Raw genomic sequence first — 20242 nt, forward strand, 5'->3', positions numbered from 1 at the left:
ACATTTATTGCTGTCGAATTTTCCAGCCACTTGAGTGCTCTCAATTTTAAACTTGGAGTTGTTACTTTACACATATTTTAAGAAGCATCTGTTTATGAAGCATTTGTTTTGCCAAACTAATGTTTGTTTTTGGTCATTGTAAAATCACTCTGAGTTGCTTCCTGTACTTATGTATTTGTTTATTAACCATACTATACAATGGTCAACTTGAATGTATGAAAACCAGTCAACAGTACTTCTAATACTATGTAAAATAGGAACATATTTACTTAAAATTTTCTTTTTGTACATTTACTGTTAAATAATAAAAACAATTTTGATCAAAGCACATCTTTTATTGATCATAAAATATCAATCAATCAATCAATCAATGTTTACTTATATAGCCCTAAATCACTAGTGTCTCAAAGGGCTGCACAAACCACTACGACATCCTCGGTAGGCCCACATAAGGGCAAGGAAAACTCACACCCAGTGGGACATCGGTGACAATAATGACTATGAGAACCTTGGAGAGGTGGAAAGCAATGGATGTCGAGCTGGTCTAACATGATACTGTGAAAGTTCAATCCATAATGGATCCAACACAGTCGCGAGAGTCCAGTCCAAAGCGGATCCAACACAGCAGCGAGAGTCCCGTTCACAGCGGAGCCAGCAGGAAACCATCCCAAGCGGAGGCGGATCAGCAGCGCAGAGATGTCCCCAGCCGATACACAGGCGAGCAGTACATGGCCACCGGATCGGACCGGACTCCCTCCACAAAGGAGAGTGGGACATAGAAGAAAAAGAAAAGAAACGGCAGATCAACTGGTCTAAAAAGGGAGTCTATTTAAAGGCTAGAGTATACAAATGAGTTTTAAGGTGAGACTTAAATGCTTCTACTGAGGTGGCATCTCGAACTGTTACCGGGAGGGCATTCCAGAGTACTGGAGCCCGAAATGAAAAAGCTCTACAGCCCGCAGACTTTTTTTGGGCTTTGGGAATCACTAATAAGCCGGAGTCCTTTGAACGCAGATTTCTTGCCGGGACATATGGTACAATACAATCGGCAAGATAGGATGGAGCTAGACCGTGTAGTATTTTATACGTAAGTAGTAAAACCTTAAAGTCACATCTTAAGTGCACAGGAAGCCAGTGCAGGTGAGCCAGTACAGGCGTAATGTGATCAAACTTTCTTGTTCTTGTCAAAAGTCTAGCAGCCGCATTTTGTACCAACTGTAATCTTTTAATGCTAGACATGGGGAGACCCGAAAATAATACGTTACAGTAGTCGAGGCGAGACGTAACAAACGCATGGATAAGGATCTCAGCGTCTTTAGTGGACAGAATGGAGCGAATTTTAGCGATATTGCGGGGATGAAAGAAGGCCGTTTTAGTAACGCTTGTAATGTGTGCCTCAAAGGAGAGAGTTGGGTCGAAGATAATACCCAGATTCTTTACCGTGTCGCCTTGTTTAATTGTTTGGTTGTCAAATGTTAGAGTTGTATTATTAAATAGAGTTCGGTGTCTAGCAGGACCGATAATCAGCATTTCCGTTTTTTTGGCGTTGAGTTGCAAAAAGTTAGCGGACATCCATTGTTTAATTTCATTAAGACACGCCTCCAGCTGACTACAATCCGGCATGTTGGTCAGCTTTAGGGGCATGTAGAGTTGGGTGTCATCAGCATAACAGTGAAAGCTAACACCGTATTTGCGTATGATGTCACCTAGCGGCAGCATGTAGATGCTGAAGAGTGCAGGGCCAAGGACCGAACCCTGGGGAACTCCACACATTACCTTAACGTAGTCCGAGGTCACATTGTTATGGGAGACACACTGCATCCTATCAGTAAGATAAGAGTTACACCAAGACAGGGCTAAGTCTGACATACCAATTCGTGTTTTGATACGTTCTAATAAAATATTATGATCGACAGTATCGAAAGCAGCGCTAAGATCGAGGAGCAGCAACATAGATGACGCATCAGAATCTATCGTTAGCAATAGATCATTAGTCATTTTTGCGAGGGCTGTCTCCGTGGAGTGATTTGCCCTGAAACCGGATTGAAAGGTTTCACATAGATTGTTAGACGCTAAGTGTTCATTTAACTGCTCCGCAACAATTTTTTTGAGGATTTTTGAAATAAAGGGAAGGTGAGACACCGGTCGGTAGTTTACCATGAGGTCAGGATCGAGGTTAGGTCTTTTAAGAAGAGGATGAATAACCGCTTTTTTGAATGCTAGGGGAACAGTGCCCGAGGAAACTGATAAGTTTATAATATTTAGCACTGATGGACCTAATAATACAAAGAGCTCCTTGATCAGTTTCCCAGGAAGAGGGTCAAGTAAACATGTTGTTTGTTTTATTCCATTTACACGTTGTAACAATTCCTCTAATGTTATTTCCTCAAAACGAGAGAAACTATTTTGGAGGGCAGTATCCGCCGTATATACAATCGTGTCAGTGTTAATAGAACCCCGTTGTAGCTGGGACGCATTGTCTTTAATCTCCTTTCTAATGACTTCAATTTTCTTACTAAAGAATTGCATAAAGTCATCAGCTGAGTGGGTGGAGCTACTGGAAGGAGTCCCTTGTTGGGTTAGCGATGCTACCGTACTAAACAAAAATTTAGGATCGTTTTTATTACGGTGGATGAGATTTGAGTAATATTTAGCTTTAGCTAAGGTAAGCATGCGTTTATAAGTTATTAAACCATCACTCCATGCTTGATGGTGCACCTCAAGTTTAGTCGTGCGCCATTTGCGTTCCAGCTTTCTGCATAATAATTTCTGAGCTCTAGTTTCTTCTGTAAACCACGGGGTGCGCTTTTTTGGAGCCTTTTTTAACTTTAGTGGTGCTATGTTATCAATGGTTTCGCGCAGGGCGTCGTTAAAGTTGTTAGTGAGGTTATCAATAGAGCCCACATACTTTGGGAATGGTGCCATTACCGAGGGCAGTAGGTCAGCAAGAGTTGTCGTTGTGGCCGTATTAATGTTGCGGCTGCTATAGCAGTTATTATTATTATTAGTTTGACGAACATGCGTCTGAACCTCGAATTTTATAAGGTAATGATCGGACAATACTTTAGTATACGGGAGTATCGTAACTTTGGAAACGGTGAATCGTATTACCGTTGCGATGCTTGGGTTCATTTATTATTTGTGTGAGACCACAGCTATCAATTATAGTCTGGAGCGCTACGCACTTTGGGTCCGATGGGGTATTCATATGGATATTAAAGTCCCCCATTATGATTATATTATCGGCGTGTGTCACTAGATCAGCAACGAACTCTGAGAGTTCATTGATAAAGTTCGAATAGGGCCCTGGGGGGCGGTTGATAACAGCCAGGTGTAGAGGGAGCGGTGTGACAGACTTCATAGTAAGCACCTCAAACGATTTATATTTATTATTTATGTTAGGACTAAGGTTAAAGTTTTCGTTGTATATTAGTGCGACCCCCCCCACCCCTTTTAAGCGGACGGGCAATATGCGCATGTGTAAAGTTAGGAGGACATGCCTCATTTAGCGCAAAAAAGTCGTTTGGTTTAAACCAGGTTTCGCTGAGACCGATGACGTTAAGATTGTTGTCTCTGATAATATCATTAACTAACAACGTTTTGGGAGACAATGATCTTATGTTTAAAAAACCTATATTATAGGTAGTCGGCTGTTTTAGGGAATTTTTGATCAAATTATCTGTAGTAGCAATATTAATAATGTTGTGTTTATTATGCCCAGTGCATTCAGTATAATTACGACCATATCTAGGAATTGATACGACGGGAATTTTCCGATTGTTTGATTGTTGCTTTGATAAACTGCACGCATCATGGTTAGCCACCTCAGTAACGGGGATTTTGCGATTGTTTGTTGCTTTGATAAACTGCACGCATCATAGTTAGCCACCTCGGTAAAACACATGTCCAACTCTGAAACATTCAAAGCAGAAAAAACTTGTTCTAATTTAACTGACTCCTTACCCAGACCAGTAGTCTCGCATCCTTTATTTAAATCCGGCTGCAGGATGGAGGGAAGTGGTGTTCTGTGGGGATTAGCCTTCTGCTTTGTTTTTAGCCCCGCTCGGCATCCGCGTTTCCGATCACACCACTGGCGTCTGCTCCGTAGACGGCCCCCGCTGCTAATATACTCCCCTGCTTCACAGGCCGCTGGATGTAGCCGCCGAAGTATTCCCATGCTAGTTAGCACGTCGAACAAGCACTCGTCTATCAGTCCATTTATACATGTGTGTATAAATTATGAAACTGAAGACATAATTATAGTGGTCAAAAAAGCTATCGACCAGTCATTTATCGGGTACACTGTAAGATGTGCGGTCACAAGTTCATAGACACTTATATGTCCATGTACACTTTCAGTCACCTCAGCTACTTGCCAGCCAGTTAGAGCTTTAGCATTGCATTATGACAGAACTCACTCTGGCGACTTAAAGCTATGTGTAACCAACAGGACAAACACACTAATGCACTGCAGATCTCTCCTCATTTTCTATGTTCTGCATCTGCTTTTATTGTTTCTTCTACATCAGTTTCCTTCCCCTTGTACGTGTCAGGTAGATTGAAACTCAGTCTACACTACTGGCGTGCGTCGCTGCAGGCTGACGTCACTACAGCTATCCTACGCCATACATATGTCCTGCCTGTCATTGATACCGTTTCTTTTGAACCACCCTCCTACACAAACACGTGTGCACACTTACACATACACATGCATTTAAGTGTGCTCCAGTGAGCCTTTTTTTTCAGGTTGAGCATGGTCCCTCCTCTCACATCGCAGTGTTACAGCCCTCACTAATATGACACACAGGTGCAACTAGCCATCTATTGAGTCCTGTTAGGTAATATTTATGATTGCTCTCATGTTGAATACATGTGTGTATACATTTTTTTCTGTCCTCTTTTGTGCCTATAGGCTGGCATGTTTATGATAGTGCTTTTTGCGGGTGTAGAGAAATAGTTGTTGTCTTAGCCTGCGTGCTGACATGAAAGAACAGCAATCAGTGTTTCCCAATTTGCATAGTTGGCCATCACGCAAAACTGTTTGTAGATGGGTAAAGTTAAGCTTTTTGATTTGTGTCAAGTCAAATTTTATTTATAAAGCTTAAGTTGACCGAAGTGCTGCCCAAGGTGCATAAGACAATAAAAGCAAAATGCAATGAATAATACAATAAACAGTTATAAATTGAAAGCATATTTATGTTAAACAATCAATGTTGAGGTAAAAACCTTATAAAACCAAGATGTGCAATACTTGAGAAAATTAATGAGTTTTTACCAGGGTTTTAATATGCTCTAATGTTTGAGCAGTCCTAATGTGCAGTGGCAGATCGTTCTATGATTTAGGGGCAGTGTCGTGAGAAATTTTTAACAATATCTCATGTTTTCAAACCTTACCCAACAACAAAACATGAAATTATTTATAAGGCTGTGTCGATTATTCTTTGGCCTCCGATTCGATTAGATATTTTTGGCGTCTGATCGATTCTGATTTGAGTCACGAGCCGATACTTTTTTTTTTCTCTTGAAGGTTTCTTTTTTTGCTTGTCATCATAAACATTCTGCAGTAAACAAAGTCTATATGGTTTACTGAATCCTGTAAGATTTTTTATTTCAGGTTAACGTTTACTAAACAGTACTTTCATATAGTAAATTATTGTATTCTTTGATTACTTGTATCACATCAGTGCTTTTCACCAGTGGTTTAACAATCAAGTAGTGACCCATATTGTGGTGTTTTTATCGCATATTGAATGGGAATACATTCAAATGCAGTTTGAATTTGAGGTACTCTAAAATAATATGTACCAAACATAGATTTCCTCCTGCCCTGAATGCGAATTTGCAGGCATTCACAAAACGCCTGCATGAAGGTATTGGTCCCGACTGGGAAAATCAACAAACCCACTAATTGTAATCAGAAAAGCCATTTTTAAATCTAAATATTTTTAATCAGACTTTTTGTTTATGTGTTTGCACAGATTCATCTCCTCTGATTCCTATCCACAAACAAACAAAATGAACACAAATCTGGAGTTTTTGAGTACATTTTATATCAGAGGAGTTGAATTTTTGCAAACACAAACAAAAAGTCTGATTAAAAATATTTAGATATAAAAATGGCTTCCATCCAGCCATTTCTACCGCTTATTCCCTTTTGGGGTCGCGGGGGGGCGCTGGCGCCTATCTCAGCAACAATCGGGCGGAAGGCGGGGTACACCCTGGACAAGTCGCCACCTCATCGCAGGGCCAACACAGATAGACAGACAACATTCACACTCACATTCACACACTAAGGCCAATTTACTGTTGCCAATCAACCTATCCCAAGGTGCATGTTTTTGGAAGTGGGAGGAAGCCGGAGTACCCGGAAGGAACCCACGCATTCACGGGGAGAACATGCAAACTCCACACAGAAAGATCCCAAGCCTGGGATTGAACCTAGGACTGCAGGACCTTTCTATTGTGAGGCAGTCGCACTAACCCCTCTGCCACCGTGAAGCCTAAAAATGGCTTTTCTGACTTAATTAGTAGGTTTGTTGATTTTCCCAGTTGGGAACAATACAGTCACGCAGACGTTTTGTGAATGCCTGCTCGTCCGCTTCCAGGGCAGGATTACTGGTAAACTGCATCAGGTAGTGAAAGTCTAAAGTCGCTGTTCTTTTTAAAAATTGTGTTTTAACTTCTATGCTAGTGTTAGTCATATTTCTTAATTTTGGTCTTTTGGGCTGCACAATCAGCTTTGTAAGGAGGAAGAGGTATAACGCTGATTGAAACATAATTACTCTGTGACTAAACTCACTTTCACGACATTGGAACGAGATGGTCACGAACAAACCGACACAAACATTTTTACAAAAACACACGCCAACGTCTACAAAGTCACACACATTCACAGACACACATAGGATCACTGTCAATAAAAGCGAATTGTTTCGTGCAGGATTATACCAGGCTTTGTCGCTTCCTTACTGTTTATTACTGCAGTAACTTCTAACATACATTTCTGCCATGTTTGATTGAGGTACTAACAGATATCCTCAGTGTGTGTGTCATCATACTTGACTGTCAGAAATAAAAAAAAAACATTAGACATATTGTCTATTCAACAATATAATTTTCAATTTTTTAGCTGCTGGATGACTTAAGCCTTTGATTAAAACCAATTCAATTGAGGAGGAATAGCCAAACAAAGTCAACCTTTTACTGCCCCACTTCCAGTTACAAGGTACGTAGAGGTAAACAGAATCATACATATGAACAGAATGACCAAAGTTGGAGCTGAACACGGAGCAAAATAAATGTAATCCATAAATTGGAGTTATCTCGGGCCCTATAATTTACGGTCCTCAGAATAGCCGTTGGGATCAAGGAATGGTTCAATAAAAACATAATGTATAACAATAAAAACAGAATGTACTATAAATGTGTATAGTCGCAAAAAATGGCGTTATGTGGCTGAGATGCTGTCAGTGTGACAAAAAGAGGAAATCATGTTAATGGGGACCGTGTACTTGACAAAGACTCACCTCCATGGAGTTTGGCCAGCCAGGGGACAGCAGTCTAGTCAGCAGCCCTGCATTTTTCCCATGCCATCTCTGTGCCTACTCCAGGGCACGCAGCCACCTCAAACTACCAAACTAACTGCAAATTACTGAGCCAAACATTTCCCAAATGACTTCTAGATGTCGGTTGTCAGTTTCTTTTGCAAATTTAATGACTACTTGACATCTGTGAAGTTGCTCCCATTGTCATTGCAAATATTAAAATAACATTGCCATTTGTTTGTGCTAAGTGTGTGCTGGTTTTTGTCGTAGAAATATTTGTTTGTGCCGGTTTTTTAATGATTTAAAATACATTTCCTGACTAGTGACATCATCCAGACCCCACCTTGTCAAAATCGGCCCACACTTTATCCATTTGTTTGTGCTAAGTTTTTGTTTCAATTTTTTTTGTCTAACTATTATAGTTTTTATGTTATTAACGTTTTATATTTTATAAAAATAACCTTGTCAACATAGACACACTAGTGAAGTGTGGATAGAGAGAGGTCGTCAGAAAAACAACAAGAAAGTGGAAAGACCGCAAAGAACTCAGAGAAGATGAGGTTTGGCAATAATTTTTAACAATATGTATTATGATTTATTTTTATACATTTTAAGCATTTCCTTGTGGTCTGTCTACTTAACATGTAATGATGGTCCTTTGATCAAAATGTTGCATAGATTACAGTACGAAAGAGTTTTACAGGGGCCCATTCGTCACGGTTTACCTGACACTTGAAACTTGACGAATTGGGGGTTGCACAACAACATTATTTGCCAGAAAGCAGTAGAGCGTTGAATATCTTTAAATGTGTTTTGTAGAAATTCCGACTTTGACCGCAGTGTCAGTTGTGATGTTTTCAGCAGACTGCAATGCAAAGTTATTTACTCCCTCTTCCTCTCACGGTAGATCCACCCAGTAACTGGACCATATGACTCCCTTTCTTTGGGTATGTTTTACAGACCATCTTCAAGCCACTTTTGGACCGTCTCTTCGAGGTGTGCCATTTCGTGGGCAGTCTTATTTACATCACGATGTTGGAGATTTTAATGCTTCCATATGGAATCTACTGACAGATATAAGTTAGGACTATACACTACTTTGTATTAGAAATGGCAATAGCCGAGGATGCATGTACACGTATGAGCCAATTTGCACCACAACAAGAGGATAGATAAAAATAAGGAACTTATTGACTACTAGAATGGTGGACTTATGCAAATTTATTTGGGTAAATCTCTACCACATATAGATATTTTGCTGACGTCACACTTGGGGATAAATGTCAAAAATGGGGCAAATTCCAAAAAGATAATTTGGTGTAGGTATGAAGGAAAGCAAGATTTTTTATATAGATATCTCCGCCATGTGCCTCCATGGTTTGATTAAACATTTTCGGGACTCATGCAAAACCCAAATACACAAAAACAGTTACAACTGTTATGAAAAGTCGGTTTTGCATGACAGGTCCTTTTCAAAAATGAAAAACAGACATTGTGATGAAATGTTTCCACTGTCAAACAGAGCTGACATTTTAAAATAGTATTACATCAATGATATAACATTACCACAAATCATTTTGCATATTTATGAACAGCAGACAAGCAGAAATGAGGTAAAATACTTATTTTGGCAGCTCCCAGCATCTTATATGTTTGACTTGCATAACAAATGTTTTATTCAAACACATATGAGGATATGTTAGCATCTACAGTTAATAAAATCAAAAACCCCTCCTCCAATTAGTACTCTTTACAATGAGTATGTTTTAAATTGTTGAATGCATTGTCACTCAATTCATCATACTTCATCAGTCCTTTTATTTAGTTCGGTTCTTTATTTATTAGGGGTGTAACGTTACACAAAAGTTTCGGTTCGGTACGTACCTCGGTTTAGAGGTCACGGTTCGGTTCATTTTTGGTACAGTAAGAAAACAACAAAATGTAAATTTTGGGGTTATTTATTTACCAAATTTGGAAACAATGGCTTGATCCTTTTAACATTGGGAACACTAGAATTTTTCCCACGTTATTCCACATTGAACTGCCTCAAGTTTTTGCTTAGATGAAATAAAATGACCAAAACCTTTCTTTTACATATAAAAAGTGTAACATTAAACAGTTCCAAGTCAATTCATCATGCTTAATTTCTTACAGCATTGGGGAAGCCTGTAGTTATGATATATATTTGATATGATATAGTTTTATTTCAAATATGCAAAAAAAAGTTGATTTGTTATTATGTAAATGTTATATTTGTATCAACATGTGATAGCAGGGACCCTGCCATTATAAACTAGGCTGCTACATTACTAATGATTAATGTAACTATAGCTGAAAAATAGTACAATAGCAATAAGAGAGACTATTCATCCCTAAACACCATGGAGTTCATGTAGGCTTTATGATGCACTTCCATTTTATATACACTCTCAGAGACAGAAAGTCTTCATTTAACATAATTTCCTTTTTTGCTGATTAAACACAGCTCAATCAACACTGTTCGTAACGCACGCACACACGCACGCACGCACACACACACACACGCCGCAAAATGAGCTAACGTTACGCTAAAAGCTAACCAGCCTTCACCTAAAGCCAGGACTGCGAGTGAGCTGAGCTGCAGTTTTTTCTCGAAGGTTAACGGGCTCATAGTGATGTTTAGAAAGTAGTTGACTTGGAAGTGTTTGGAATAATTTGGGAAGAGTCCGTTGCTCACCTGCTAAAGACCTATCTGCTGGAGGCGGAAGCGCTGACTAGATGCGCTCTGAATACACACTGCTGATTGGCTTGTTATCGCTACGGTTGTAACCAATCAGATGGTTGTGTGGGAGGGACAATGCTGGGTGCTGTGCAGTATACAGAGGCAGAGGCAGAATGGAGCGGAGCAGCTCGTTAAGACTTTAGCATAGGCGGCTACTTCCTATTTTCGTGTGGAACTCGTTCGGTACTCCTCCGCACCGAACCGGAACCACCTTACCGAAACGGTTCAATACAAATACACGTACCGTTACACCTCTATTATTTATTATATATTACCTGGGGACGGCGTGGCAAGGTTAGGAAAGTGACCGTGCCAGCAATCTGCGGGTTCCTGGTTACATCCCCAGCTTCTCCCAACATAGTCATGTCTGTTGTGTCCTTGAGCAAGACACTGTAAGCGCCTTGCATGGCAGGTCCCGCCATCAGTGTGTGAATGGGTGAATGTGGAAATAGTATCAAAGCGTTTTGAGTATCTTGAAGGTAGAAAAGCGCTATACAAGCATAACTCATTTACCTTGTTCATGTTAATCTGGATCCACCATTTATTTATTTTTTTACCTTTTTAATGTAGGTCATATATAGTGATGCTGCGTTGAAAAAGTGCAAAATCCATGTCATGTGCTTCTGTAATAAGAAAACATACAAACCCCGTTTCCATTTGAGTTGGGAAATTGTGTTAGATGTAAATATAAACGGAATACAATGATTTGCAAATACTTTTCAACCCATATCCAGTTGAATGCACTACAAAGACAACATATTTGAAGTTCAAACTCATAAACTTTATTTTAATTTGCAAATAATAATTAACTTTGAATTTCATGGCTGCAACATGTGCCAAAGTAGTTGGGAAAAGTCATGTTTACCACTGTGTTACATCACCTTTTCTTTTAACAACACTCAATAAACGTTTGGGAACTGAGGAAACTAATTGTTGAAGCTTTGAAAGTGGAATTCTTTCTCATTCTTTTATGTAGAGCTTCAGTCATTCAACAGTCCGGGGTCTATGCTGTCGTATTTTACGCTTCATAATGCGTCACACATTTTCGATGGGAGACAGGTCTGGACTGCAGGCGGGCCAGGAAAGTACCCGCACTCTTTTACTACGCAGCCATGCTGTTGTAACAAGTGGCTTGGCATTGTCTTGCTGAAATAAGGAGGGGCGTCCATGATAACGTTGCTTGGATGACAACATATGTTGCTCCAAAACCTGTTTGGACCATTGAGCATTAATGGTGCCTTCACAGATGTGTAAGTTACTCATTCCTTGGGCACTAATACACCCCCATACCATCACAGATGCTGGCTTTTGAACTTTGCGCCTATAACAATCCGGATGGTTATTTTCTTCTTTGTTCCGGAGGACACCACGTCCACAGTTTCCAAATATAATTTGAAATGTGGACTCTTTAGACCACAGAACACTTTTGAATTTTGCATCAGTCCATCTTAGATGAGCTCAGGCCCAGTGAAACCAGCGGCGTTCCTTGGTGTTGTTGATAAATGGGTTTTGCTTTGCATAGTAGAGTTTTAACTTTTTAACTTGCACTTACAGATGTAGCAACCAACTATAGTTAAAGTGGTTTTATGAAGTGTTCCTGAGCCCATGTGGTGATATCCTTTATACACTGATGTCGGTTTTTGATGCAGTACCTCCTCAGGGATCAAAGGTCCGTAATATCATCGCTTACATGCAGTGATTTCTCCAGATTCTCTGAACCTTTTGATGATTTTACGGACCATAGATGGTAAAATCCCTAAATTCTTTGCAATAGCTCATTGAGAAATTTTGTTCTAAAATTGTTCGACGATTTGCTTACAAATTACTTAGCATTTCATGTAAGCTGCTTTTCTACCTAATCATGGCACCCACCTGTTCCCAATTAGCCTGCACACCTGTGGGATGTTCCAAATTGATTAAAATCGATTATAGAAATAGTTGTCGATTAATTTAGTCATCGATTCGTTGGATGTATGGAATGCGCATGCGCGGAGGTATTTTTCATTTTTTATTTATTTATTTATTTTTTCCCCCTAAACATTTATTTATAAACTGCAACATTTACAAACACCCGAAAAAAATTAATCAAAATAAGTGCAAAAACAGTACAAAACAGCGCCAGGGCGGCGCTAAGGCTACGTCTCATGTGGTGGCAGTGAGCAATGATGTGTCATGTGCAGCTCACGTGACCACAACGTCTCCTTTGCTGGAAACATTCGAAAATTTGGGGGGGGGGGGGCAGTACGAATAGTTCAGCGGAGAAAGATCTCGAGGCTATTGCTTCAATGGAGTAAAGTGTACGACCTAAGTCGTCAAAAGTGTCGGAACACTTTACTTTAAAGACTTCAAAGAAGACATTTCTTGCAAAACGTGCAGCATGGACATCGCGTGGCACAGAAGGACAACATTGCTTCAGCAGCACCTGAAGAGGAGCCATGGATGGTTGATTGATTGTTTACAGCAATAATAGGAGAAGCATGCTATGAAAATAAACTTATTGCACACATAATTCAAGAAGCTATAGTGACTTGTGTAGTTTAAAATAAATACTATAGCTGTCTGTCAACTAAATGCAATCCTATGGTTATTTTCATCTTCTAGTTGTGCGTCCTTTCCAAATTACAGCCCTTTCCCTCTATCGCATCAGTTTCTTCCCATGGAGTAATTTGTTCTCTTCGTAGCTTCATAAACTGAAGGCCAACAACAGTTCTTGGTCATCTAGCCATCTCCTGCCATCCCGTTGCCATGGTGCACAGAACATTTTTTTCCCCTGGCCTTTATATTGGGTTGCCATGACACATTTACCATATTTACTGTTTGGTAGGATTTTGCAGATTTGAATGACGGATAGCCAACATCCTACTTTAATCATTGAAGCCTCACTTGATGAGAGGAGATGGAATAGAGCCAATCATCTGTGGACCAATTTGGCCTCATGCTCAATGTACATGTGACATGCATGCAACTTAAAGGGCTACTATTATGCAAAATGGCAGCATGATGGATCACGGATTTGTGTGTGCGCCTCACAATATAATCTTGGGTTCGATCCTGGGCTCGGTATCTTTCTGTGCGGAATTTGCATGTTCTCCCCCTGACTGTGAGGGTTCCCTTTGGGTACTCCGGCTTCCTCTCACCTCCAAAGACATGCACCTGGGGATAGGTTTTTTGGCAACACTAAATTGTCCCTAGTGTGTGAATGTTGTCTGTACATCTGTGTTGGTCCTGCAATGAGGTCCAGCACCACCCGCGACCCCAGATGGGACAAGCGGTAGAAAATGTATAGATATATGATATGCAAAACCAACTTTCTTTGCCTGTTGTTGCTCATTGTGTATTTGGGATCCACATTAATCCCGGAAATTTTAAATCAAACCATGGAGGCATGGCAGAGATATTAATTAAACAATCTTGCCTTTTTCCAAAGTTGCTTCAAACGAGCCATTTTAAAATTTAGACTTGAGTGAGGTATTTTGCCTTAGTTATTATGTCAGGAGAAATCTTCATGTGTGGTAGAGGTTAATCCGAAAATATTTAGGCGAGTCCACAATTTCCTCTTGTTGCGGGGCAAACTGGTTCATACATTCACATGCATGCTAAAATCCTCCGCCGTTGCCATTTCTTAGAACAAGTAGCTAATATTTCTAACTTATATCTGTCAGTAGACTTAATATAGACAAGGGGTGTCATTTTAGATCGGGGGCCACATGGAGAAAAATCTACTCACAAATGGGCCGGGCTGGTAAAATCCCTGCACGATAACTTAAAAATAAAGACACCTTCAGCTTGTTTTCTGTGTTTAAAAATAGAAGAAGCACATTCTGAAAATGTACAAATCATACTGTTGTTTTTTTACACTTACATGTTGCGTTTAATAGTATTCTATCTTTATTTGTCGCTATTTACATTTTCTGAATGAATGATGTGATAATGTTCATCAGTCAACTCAATGGTGTTCATTTTCAATCAATCAAGATAAAAAAATCTCAAAATCAAATTACAGTTTACCATGTATGTAGTTTGATCATTTTCCTCGATTGATGTACTAACAGTATGTGGTTTATTTTGTACTTATGTACCATCATCTACAGCAGGGGTCGGGAACCTTTACCACTCAAAGAGCCATTTTGACCCGTTTCACAAAATAAAACTATGGGAGCCCCAAGACTTTTAAAATTTAAAATGTAATAACACAGCGTACGTTTTTTTTTTTGCTTTGTGCTATGTATTAACCAGGGGTCTCAGTCACGTGGCCCGCACCGTCATATGAACATTTAATATTAGTGCGGCCCGCAAGTTTTATTTCAATGCCACTTGACTACATCACATTTGCCAACCATCTCAATTTTTCCGGTAGTCTACCGAGTTTCAGAGTTGCCATTCTCTCAACTGCCTGCTGGTTTTCACCCAAACAACAATAATAAGGGCGTGCTATGATGACAATGCATTTAGCGCCCTCTATAACCGTAACAAACAGCTTACCAGCCCATTCACATGTTGTATGAGGCTTCTGCAGACACACATAAGCGACTGCAAGGCATACTTGCTCAACAGTCATACAGGTTACACTGAGGGTTGTGATACAAACAACTTTAGCACTCTTATTAATATGCGCCACACTATGAAACCACACCAAACAAGAATGACAAACACATTTCGGGAGAACATCTGCACTGTAACACAACATAAACACAACAAAACATACCCAGAACCCCATGTATCCCGAACTCTTTCGGGCTACACACCGTCGCCCCGTCACCCCCGTCCCCCCCCCGAACAGCTCTTCTACATGTGTGTACTGGATGTTGCAATAGCAATTATTTGTATCTCTGTAGATCAGGGATCGGCAACCCACAACAAACACAACAGAACAATTACCCAGAATCCCATGCATCCCTAATTTTTACGGGCTACATTATATACCCCCACTCAACACCCCCCCCACAACCCCGCTTACCTGAGCCGACGCACGGAGGGGGGGTTTAGTGGGGGTGTATAATGTAGCCCGTAAAAATTAGGGATGCATGGGATTCTGGGTAATTGTTCTGTTGTGTTTGTTGTGGGTTGCTGACCCCTGATCTACAGAGATACAAATAATTGCTATTGCAACATCCAGTTGTAGAAGAGCTGTTTCTTTTATTCAAAACATTTCAGGTTAATTTTTATACTTAGCAAACTCATCCCGCAGGCCGGATAAAACCTGTTCCTGGGCCGTACATTTGACTTTCCTGATATAGACGCACTGAAAACCACAACAAGATCGATGAATTGGAGATGCAGTTGAAAGGGGCTTGTGACTGTGAAGTAAATATTGGATTCTGTACACTACAGGTGAAGTTTACTATATTCCTGTATATATCCTATATTTCTTGTCAGGGAATTAGGTATAAATGAATTATGGATACAAACAAGCAAGTAAACAACAATTAATGACCGATGCATTCACATATTTGAATAAAGTGCAACCAACACGTTAGGTTGAATTAACAAAAGGAAACCTTTTCTGCTCACATTTAAAACGTTCAAGCAAATTTCAATAAAAGTACAGTAACCAACATTTAAACAGTAAATTTACCTACTAAATAAAGTTCCCTGACCTGGCCATACAGTATCTGTTGTCTGCCCTGGCGTCGACAATGAAAAACAGCGTTTTAGGTTTCGGAAGCATATATGCCCCCTTATCCCTGTTGATGTTGTTCGCCCCTCACTTACTTATTTCCATAGGCTCCTTGATCCTTCTCTTGTGTTTGTTTCTGATGAAAAGACCTTATCTTGACTGTTAGTTGTTGTCGCTTCATGTTGTGTTGCAGAAGTCGGTGCGTCACCATAACTTGCTTCGCTGTCACTTCTGTTGTGTCGGTCGCGTATTTTGTGGTTCAAAGTTGTGTCGCAGCTTTAAATTATTGTTTTGTGTCGTTTGTTTTTGCTGTGGCTTTTGCAATTGTGCTGTAGATAAAACGTTTTTGTGTTGTAAATAATATTGTCTTGTGGCATTTACATTTGTTATGACTTTTCTCGACCATCATAGATATCCAGCATTTTTGTTTTGATGACGTCACAGACCTAACGTTTGAAGGCCTACTGAAACCCACTACTACCCACCACGGAGTCTGATAGTTTATATATCAATGATGAAATCTTAACATTGCAACACATGCCAATACGGCCAGGTTAGTTAAAGTGCAATTTTAAATTTGGCGCCGAAAAATCCGGCTGAAAACGTCTCGGTATGATGACGCCTGCGCGTGACGTCACTGATTGTAGAGGACATTTTGTGCCAGCATCGTGCCCAGCTATTAAGTTGTCTGTTTTCATCGCAAAATTCCACTGTATTCTGGACATCTGTGTTGGTTAATCTTTTGCAATTTGTTCAATGATCAATGGAGACATCAAAGAAGAAAGCTGTAGGTGGGAAGCTGTGTATTGCGGCCGGCTTTAGCAACACAAACACAGCCGGTGTTTCATTGATTACATTCCCGAAAGATGCCAGTCAAGCTTTACTATGGAACAGAGATGTCAAGCGAACACGGTTGGATTGGACCACACACACAAAGTACAGTGTATTATGCAGCGATCATTTTTACCATTCTGTATTCTGAAGGCGATCTATGTCGTGTGCTACTCCAGCATCAATATCAGCAGCGTCCTCCTGACCGTCACCGTCAGCGTCTGGTTCAAAGCGGTATGGCTCTATCCCTTGTTGCGGTTGGGCCTGGCCAAGTGGTCCTGCCACCCCCACGGCTGCCACGGCGCCTCTCACAGCATCTTCCCGTTCTGAATCGCTTCTACTGCCCTGTAGTCCTGTTTTTTTTTCGCTCTCTAGTCCTTCACTCTTACTTTCCTCATCCACAAATCTTTCATCCTCTCTCAAATTAATGGGGAAATTGTCGCTTTCTCGGTCCGAATTGCTCTTGCTGCTGGTGGCCATGATTGTAAACAATGTCCAGATGTGAAGAGCTCCACAACCCGTGACGTCATGCGCATATCTGTCTGCTACTTCCGGTACAGGCAAGGCTTTTTTATCAGCACCAAAAGTTGCGAACTTTATCGTGGATGTTTTCTACTAAATCCTTTCAGCAAAAATATGGCAATATCGCGAAATGATCAAGTATGACACATAGAATGGACCTGCTATCCCCGTTTCAATAAGAAAATCGCACTTCAGTAGGCCTTTAATGTACTTATTTTTAAAAGTTTAAGTGCATTCTTAAATCCAATGTTTTCCTTTTACTCATGACGATAAAATCGATCGATTCCCTTTTATAACATTCTTGGATCGATACCTATCTTGAGGAAGGTAAACTTTCCGAGCACAGATCGATAAACTTGAAATTCAGGAATAATAATCGATCTATCGATATATCGATCAATTGCTACCTCTCTTACATATGCAGATTAATCAAGCAATGCCTGCGGATTATTATCTGAATAGCGGCACTGGTTTTTATACGGTCAGTTATCAGGTCAATGCATATGGTAGCGCAGAGACTGTTATTCGTAGGCAATTGCTTATACAAAATAATCTCTGACTGGACTTTAAATAAAACTGTTACCAAGTATTGGAAAATATGTCCTGTATGGCAGTGTTTTTCAACCACTGTGCCGCGGCACACTAGTGTGCCATGAGATATTGTCTGGTGTGCTGTGGGAGATAATGTAATTTCACTTAATTGGGTTAAAAATATTTTTGGCAAACCAGTAATTATAATCCGTAAATAATGTGCCGTTGTTGAGTGCCTGTGCTGTCTCGAGCGCGGCAGAGTAACCGTGTAATACTCTTCCTTATCAGTACGTGGTTGCAGGTAGCTAATTGCTTTGTGGATGTTGGGAACATGGTTTGTCGTGATCACAACATGCAGACGTGAAGGTAAAAAGATATCTAATGCTTAAACCAAAAATAAACAAAAGGCGAGTGCTACTAGGAAAAGGCGTTGACGCTTAGGGACGGCTATGCAAAACAAAACTAAAACTGAACTGGCTGCAAAATAAACAAAAACAGAATGCTGGACGACAGCAAAGACTTACAGCGTGTGGAGCAGCAGACGGCGTCCACAAAGTACATCCGTACATGACAATCAACCAGTGTTCCCACAGGTCAGGCATCTATGTGTGGTGGTGTGGTTGGGCGGAGGAGGGGGTGGGGAGGGTCGCATAGGCAGCAGCGGCGGCGATGACCAAGAAGAACGCGGAGTTGGAATATAATTACACTTCATATACATATTTATATATAAATGTATATAATATTTACATATTTATATAATATGTAACTACAAGCTCCATTCACAGACAGACAGTCCCATTGCTTTTATGAGCGGTAGAGCGAGTCAAAAGCCGGAAGAAAAAAAAAAAATATATATATATATTTTTATTTTTAATTTATTTGTGGCGGCCCCGCCGTGAAAGAATTACGGCCGCCACAAATAAATAATGTGTGGGAAACCCTAATCAACAACAAAATTGGAAACACTACACACAGGAAAACGCCAAAAAACTCAAAATAAAGTCACGCCGTGATGTGACAGGTCGTGACAGTACACCTACTTTGAGACGAGCTATAGTGCAGCATGGTTGGTTAAGGTTTGAATTCATATCCAACAATTGCGAGAACGACTTTTTACTGTCGATATCGGCTGCTGAGTTTAATTTTTTTATGTTTTCTTCTAGTTTGTGTGCCTCGGGATTTCTCCAATTAAAAAAATGTGCCTTGGCTCAAAAAAGGTTAAAAACACTGCTGTATGACATTCTGACCGCACTGATGCATATAGTCACTGTATTCTACTAATTAGTATACCTTATGGTTGTGTGTCACTAATTATCTCAGGAAATGTGAGGCTTTTGTTGTTAGATAATTACATTTTGCATTGCATTTTAAAGCTTTTCTCATAAAGGCTCTATCATATACATGTAAACATGGGTCTCGCCCTCATGTGGCAGGTAACGAAACAATTCTGGAAAAATTGTGTCCAAAGCAATTGCAAGGACGAAAGAATGGATTTTATATTTATTGTTATTAAGTGTTACATTGGATTAAAGTCAGTATGTAACTCTGACAAGTACAGTTTGCCTCCAGAAAAAATGCCAAACTTTATTATTTAATGTGTAACTAGATCACCATTTTGATGGTGTTTTTTTTGCTCTTGCAAGACATTGAAATTTCTGTCAAGTTTGTCACACTCAAAAAGTCGGATTGGGTTATTTGAGGTTGTGTTACGCAACCTGTTCTAACTTCTAACTGTATTCTGTGCTCCTGTTTGGTTACCAACAGATAACATGGAAATGCTGCCGATTGACGTAGTTGCCACCAGATAAGATCTCATAGCTCCATTACAGACGCACCGCTGCGGTTTCAGTGCTAGACCTCAGTCTGCTTTCAGTAATGCAGCAAGCTTTTAGCATACCTGTAGTTGGATGTGTGCAGCAAATCTTTAATGTAAACTGTTACTACACTGTGTGTTTGGATAACAAGCAGAATGGACCAGCACAAGGCCCTGTCTGCCTAATAACACTGACCTGCCAGTGGCCTTGCTGTAAAAAGAACATAGTGGTTAGAGCATGTTGTATAGGAAAGTACAGCTTATGTCTGCTGTGAACCAAACTTATTCTAAATTCATGTGTGTTTTCCTCTTTTTCAGATGATCCTTTGGGACTGGGATCTGAAACACTGGTACAAACCACAGTATCAGGTCAGTAGTGCACATGCAGATATATCACACAAGCAAAAAAGCCCAACAATAAATACGAAAAAAATCTGTCTTCAAGTCACCGATTACTATTACTTTTACAACCACGCACGCACCCTCGCACGCACGCACGCACGCACAAACACACACACACACACACACACACACACACACACACACACACACACACACACACACACACACACACACACACACTTTAAAAGCTGGCACACAATGACCTTGATACTGTTGACTTT

The 20242-nt window shown here is 40.2% G+C and overlaps 1 protein-coding gene across 1 annotated transcript in view; it reads left to right on the forward strand.

Moving 5' to 3' along the window:
- pde3b (phosphodiesterase 3B) overlaps positions 1–20242 on the forward strand; it is a 145044-nt gene that overhangs the window by 67651 nt on the left and 57151 nt on the right. The window contains exon 2 of the mRNA XM_061883459.1: positions 19938–19988. Within this exon, the coding sequence (XP_061739443.1) occupies positions 19938–19988 (51 nt within the window). The remainder of the gene's footprint in view (positions 1–19937; positions 19989–20242) is intronic.

This window comes from Nerophis ophidion, linkage group LG02, assembly GCF_033978795.1.
Source record: "Nerophis ophidion isolate RoL-2023_Sa linkage group LG02, RoL_Noph_v1.0, whole genome shotgun sequence".
Lineage (NCBI taxonomy): Eukaryota > Metazoa > Chordata > Actinopteri > Syngnathiformes > Syngnathidae > Nerophis > Nerophis ophidion.